General features: G+C 39.1%; 2 protein-coding genes across 3 annotated transcripts in view; one reads left to right on the top strand and one right to left on the bottom strand.

Annotated features, from left to right (window-relative positions):
* The window catches only part of il17rel (interleukin 17 receptor E-like), a 46,410-nt gene that overhangs the window by 1,834 nt on the left and 38,594 nt on the right, over positions 1 to 5,982 (top strand). The window contains exon 2 of the mRNA XM_014014548.1: positions 1,677 to 1,729. The gene's annotated coding sequence lies outside the window, so the exon portion shown is untranslated. The remainder of the gene's footprint in view (positions 1 to 1,676; positions 1,730 to 5,982) is intronic.
* Positions 3,917 to 5,982, bottom strand: part of LOC106521806 (protein phosphatase 1H) — a 17,146-nt gene continuing 15,080 nt past the window's right edge. Inside the window, exons 7-10 of one of the 2 annotated variants that reach the window (XM_014014544.1) lie at positions 5,683 to 5,746; positions 5,429 to 5,536; positions 4,692 to 4,843; positions 3,917 to 4,606 (exon numbers count right to left, since the gene is read on the bottom strand). In XM_014014544.1, coding sequence (XP_013869998.1) covers positions 4,459 to 4,606; positions 4,692 to 4,843; positions 5,429 to 5,536; positions 5,683 to 5,746 — 472 coding nt within the window. In that variant the 3' untranslated portion in view covers positions 3,917 to 4,458. The other variant, XM_014014545.1, reaches the window with a different exon arrangement.

The raw sequence follows: 5,982 nt of genomic DNA, 5'->3' as shown, positions 1-5,982 counted from the left end.
GTGACAAAATATGGAAAAGTTCAAGGGGTATGAATACTTTTGCAAACCACTGTATATTTACGTGCAAATCCTAACGCGCGGTGCATATATTTACGTGCAAATCCTAACGCGCGGTGCATATATTTACGTGCAAATCCTAACGCGCGGTGCATATATTTACGTGCAGATCCTAACGCGCGGTGCATATATTTACGTGCAAATCCTAACGCGCGGTGCATATATTTACGTGCAGATCCTAACGCGCGGTGCATATATTTACGTGCAAATCCTAACGCGCGGTGCATATATTTACGTGCAGATCCTAACGCGCGGTGCATATATTTACGTGCAGATCCTAATGCGCGGTGCATATATTTACGTGCAGATCCTAAAGCGCGGTGCCGTAAATAACGTGAGAACGTGCGGTGGCGTTACGCGCGAACGCGCGGTGGGTTAGGGTTAGGTTAGAAAACGCCACCGCACGTTATTTAGCGCCACCGCGCGTTCGCACGTTATTTACGGCACCGCACGTTAGGGTTTGCACGTAAATATACGCCCGATTTATGACGGACTTGACATAATTAAAAGACGCATGATCGAGCTCGACCGCTTCGCGCATGCGCATTTGATACCACTCAGGATAATGTAGGCTAACAGGCAAGATGTAACTTTTTAAGTGGCTGATTTTAAATGGTTCTTTTTAACTAAACTTAGGTGTGAAGTAATATGGGTTTTATCAGTGAAATACCGCTTAAAACGACTTTTAACAACTTTTTAAGGTATGCAAAATAAATATTTTTTCAAGAGCTTTGCTAATTAGTTTCTCTCTTAATGTGAGGGTAGCTAAGCTGAGCTAATCTACGCAAAGCTAAGCGTGGTTTATTTATTTATTTATTTATTTATTTATCAGTGTGCATTGCCAATGAAATGCACACTATTGTGATTCGTTTCCCATCCAAGTCTTCTCAACTTTGGCATGCTTCTCCTCCCGCATTTATATCTGTAAAGCTCCTGTGCCAAATGATGGCTATGCCTTTTGGTGCCTGTAAAACGTATAGTTTATGAAATATTAATGTTTATTGAATGATAATGGCAGTCAATGGAGCCTTGTATTGGTCCAATACTGCCCCATGCTGTACTCAACTTGGTACTGCACCATAGTTTAATATTTCAACCCAGTAGTTCAGTGTTTACAATACTAATATAATTGTATTTTGATGTTTTACTATAATATTGTCTTAATACTGCTCTGTTGTTGTAATATTATGCATTTTTGTGTCAATAATTGTATTGGCAATGTTGCCTCTTTCTGCACACATACAAACCAACCCCTGCCACCATCTTCTGCCACAGCTCCATTGGTCTAATGGTTTATGTCATGGACTTTCACGTGGGAGATCAGGGTTCAAAACCCAGCTAATGCAACTTTAAGAAAAAATCTCTTCAAACTTCATATTGTCACACAATTACCTTAATTACAAACACCTGCTGACGTGACAGGCACAAGCTGGTATAGAAAACACATTTGAACTTGGTCACATTTCATTCTGCAAGTCCATTGCTGCAGGCAATGACACGCTACGTGGCAATGCACACGTTAAAACCCATGTCTAGTTTATTTTATTTTGCCTAAACAGTAAGAACATGTTAGATGATGTTAACTCCTGGCTGAATTTGAGTTATTTTAACTTGTGCAGGAAAGTGGGCCCCTGAGGACCACAACCAGACATCATCAGAAAAATCCATTCTTGTAAGTGGTAAGAACAATTATTCCTCTTGATCAAGTGAAACTTAATTTTTAAGGATTTCTACAGTTTTGCATGCAAATAACTTACCTTATACAAGTAATAAGCCACAAAAAAAAAGGTGATGAATTAACATTTTAATTGAGACAAATTGATGATTTTCTGTTTTGTGTATCTTTAAACATTTATTATCCTTTTTCATTTCCGGATAAGAAACACTGAAGGTAAACGTTTTTTTTTTTGTCTTTCTCCTTTCAAAGTCAATTACAGAAGGAAACATTAAAAATATTTCTTTTTGACTCTGTTTTTATGTTTTTATAAAATGCACAGCTCACATTCACAGAGAAGTTAAGGGTAGCACAATAGTCACTTATAAACAAACTGAGCCTCAAATTCCCTTTTTGCTACAGAAAAAAAACTTCTCGTATTCAACCTCGTAGGTAGAAAAATCCAACAGTAGTCACAATGAAACAAGATAAATAGCAGTCTGGTTGACGATAATAAATATTCACAGCCTACAGTTTGTTGTACTCACCATATCTAGTAGTGCCAATAAACCAATCGTGGTTCTGCCTTAAAAAACCCAAAATCAAGAATAAACCAGGGTGGAACCTGAGTTGATGTGCAACAGTTGGGTTGAGACAAATAAACAATCTAATTATTTCACATTCATCTAAGAAAAAAAAGGCTCAAAACAATGAAGGATGGACATTCAACATGTAAAATAACAGATTTCAAGTCAAAAACATTCCCTTCTAATGTCATTTAAACTAAGAGGCAAGTTTAAAAACATTTATCATTTCTATTTCTCTTTTTTTACTGTGTTAAACCCAAACGTCTGGCATTTTAACTTCATGATATAAAAACAAAGAAAAGCCAAATAAACCCTTTAGTTTCCAATTGTCACTTAATGTAGAATCGTTTTTTTTTTTTTTTTTTTGTAAATGTTTGGCCATTTTTTTCTTTAGTGCAAACTTCAGCATCTTCATGCTGACAAACAGCTTCTAAATTTAAATAAGCTTAAATGAACAAAACATGCATTTAGTTTGTCAGTTAAAGCTGCTTTTCATTTGTGTTCCTTTCCTTAACGCTTACGGAAAATAAAACAACCGTACAGGTAATTTACGAGTGGGTTTTTGTACGTTTACAAACAAATAACGTCGTCACGAACTCTTCGATGCGACATGAAAACAAATCCGGTCCGTACGAAATCAACAGCAGCTCAAAGCATTGCATCGTTGCTCATCTCAGGCCTACAAGAAAACGTACCGCGTCTCCCGACGAAAACTAACCACGCCCACCGACTGAGGCAGGATCATCTGAAGCTATAAACATGCAGAGCGAGGATTAAAAAGGAGCTTTCAGATTGTTTGTTGTTAAACTCGATTGTGATTCGGGATCTTTTAACTGTTTAATCCTCCCTGCTGCAGGGAACGTCGTTGCCTCGTCATTCTTTTCACGACTAAAGTGCAACTAAACTGAGGTACGAGTCGTTAAAACGAACTCTTCGTGAGTTTTTTTTTTTCCTAAACGGATCAAACGACTCGAACCGTAACGGTAAAACTTTAGATGTTTATAAATCAGATCAATTTTTCAAGTTCATCGTCCGTCGTCTCTTCCTCAGAACCGGGATCGGTTCACCTTCAAAGCCACACTGTGGCCGAGCAGGAAAAAGAAAATAAAAAAGCTGACCTGTCAGCTTGGTCCATGTTCACAAGACGGAGGTATTTCTCTTTAAATCGAATGAAGATAAACACACTGCAAAAAATGTCCACCTAACCAAGTTTTAAAACCTTATATCAGCCAAAAAGTCTTTTTGATCTCCTTTTAGACTGATTTACTAAACAAGAGCTGATTGTGTAAGAATAATAATCTTGTTTTCAGAATATGTAAGATTATTTGTCTTGTTAGTCTGAACATTTGACTCAAATTAAGCAAAAAATTTCTGCCAGTGGAGTAAGAAAATTTTACTTGGTAAGATTCTTGAAATAAGAAAAAATTGAGTCAAATTGAGTATTTCAAGAATCTTACCAAGTAAAACTTTCTTACTTCATTGGCAGAAGTTTTTGACTTAATTTGAGTCAAATTTTCAGACTAACAAGACAAATAATCTTACACATTCTGAAAACAAGATTATTATTCTTACACAACCAGTTCTTGTTTAGTAAATCAGTCTAAAAGGAGATCAAAAAGACTTTTTGGCTGATATAAGATTTTAAAACATGGTTAGGTGGTCAGTTTTTTGCAGTGATGTCCCCCGGAGAAAATCGCAAGATTTCATTGGAATTTTTAATGGGCGTGGCCAAATGACTCAACAGCGCCACCTATCATGAGATAGAGGAACTGGTAAGTCCTACAAAGCTGAAATTCGGGACATGGGTAGAGCTCTCCAAATCAAGAAAAAAAGTCTCTTGGAGGTATGCGCTAAAACCAAAAGGAAGTTGGCCATTTTGGGTCAAAGGTCAAATTTTGGCCAATTTTCACAGCAGAGGAAAGAGGAGTATAGAGCTACGAACAAGGTGAAGAGAGGAGTGAACGGGCAGGAACTTTTCCCCGTATTTTACAAAGTTCAGGAGCAGCTCTGATCAGTCCCACCTGAACCCTGGACTAACAGAATTAAAGCACCGGCAGGATCTGGGGTTTCCTCGTGTCTACCAAGGTATTAAAAAACAGGGACGTTTCGGGGGTTTCTGTGTGAGTTCACGAGCCGGGGCGTCTCCTCCCCTGGGGGTCATCAGGGCAGCCGGTTGCCGTACATCAGAGGGATGATGAAGACCGAGATGTCGTCTCCGGAGCCCAGGCGCTCGTTGGAGATCCGCCAGCCTCTGTCTCTCAACACGCCGCGCGCTCGCATCACCAGGTCCTGCGCCGCCATGGTGTACCTGCAACGTGAACTCGTTTCAAGGGTTTCCTCTTAAAAATACGGGAGCTCTGAATCAGCGAGGGGGACGGGCCGCGCCTCCCTACCTGTGCAGGTCGTCCGGGTCGCAGTTGGACAGGAAGGCGGCGACGGCTTCGGCGACCTCCTCGTTGGAGAGGACGTCCCAGAGTCCGTCAGTTCCCATCACAAGAACGTCGTCCGCCCCGTGTTCGTACTGCATCAGGTTGTACACCTTCACCTGTCGGATAAAAACATCCCACTTCACTTATATATAACTTTAAAACCAACTTTTGCAGCTGCAATAAAAAAAACACATCAAATAAAGTACATTTACACAAACAAGCCTGCTAAAAACAAATGCTGCTCAGGACACAGAAATCTCCACAGCCTCTTAAAAGAGCTCGCTTTATGATGTTTTACTTTATGACTTCAAAGCTGTTTTCCAGAGAGCATCTTGAGAAAACAGACCAGAGGCTTTGATAAAGAGGAGGAGAGAGAGAACACTGGGAAAAAGTCTTCATGTGAACCTGCAGTGAACTCCGGTAATAATGAATTAAAGATTAAGCAGAGCGCTCTGGGAGGGAAAACTGGAAGAAATCCATAAGACAAACTGTGTCAGGAGATGAAAGCGCTTCAGATCCAGATCCAGACTGAGAGACAGGTGAACCAGAGTTCTCCAGCAGCACAGAAACTGCACTCTACCTCATACATGCTGAAATATAGATTTTATATAGAAAAACCTTATGAACGTACAGCTGTCTTCACAAGTCAAAACCTTTTTTTTAGAGGAGATATTGCAAAAACACCTCAGCAGCACTCTTACCTCGGGGCAGCAGGAAAGAAACGGCTTGATATAAATGTTGGAGTCATGAACTTTCAGGTCGTGGTCACCGAGCCCACGGGTCACACCGATTGTCGCCAGAACTCGGGCCTAACAAACGAAAAGCATTATGCCGATTTTAAAAATACCCAAGTCAGGAAATTGGGGGAAAAAAAGAAATGTACCAATTGATTTACAAAGTAAATAATAAATGCTTTGCTAAATTTTTTTTTCCTGAAAATCAGACTCAAATGTACCTTTTTTCCTTCGCCGTATATAAGAGGAAATTTAAGATCTTGGTCTTCAATAGTCTTGTAGGCCCTAAATGTTAAAAAAAACAAAAAAAAAAAACAGAAGCAGAACAAAGAAGTGAACTTTTGTTCTTATTTGCTAATTGCTAAAGTACAAGAGCGTCACATTTCTTTTTTAAGTGGATAAAAACCAAACTACAACGGAGTATTAGGGCCACACAACAAAAAATTTTTTTTAATTATTATTACGAGATTAAAGTCATAATGTGAAAATAAAGTCATAATATTACAAGATTAAAGTCATAA

This window comes from Austrofundulus limnaeus, unplaced genomic scaffold (genome assembly GCF_001266775.1).
Source record: "Austrofundulus limnaeus strain Quisiro unplaced genomic scaffold, Austrofundulus_limnaeus-1.0 Scaffold116, whole genome shotgun sequence".
NCBI classification, from domain to species: Eukaryota; Metazoa; Chordata; class Actinopteri; order Cyprinodontiformes; family Rivulidae; genus Austrofundulus; species Austrofundulus limnaeus.
The sequence above is the reverse complement of the archived record's forward strand: the minus strand, read 5'-3'. Positions and strand labels throughout refer to the sequence as shown.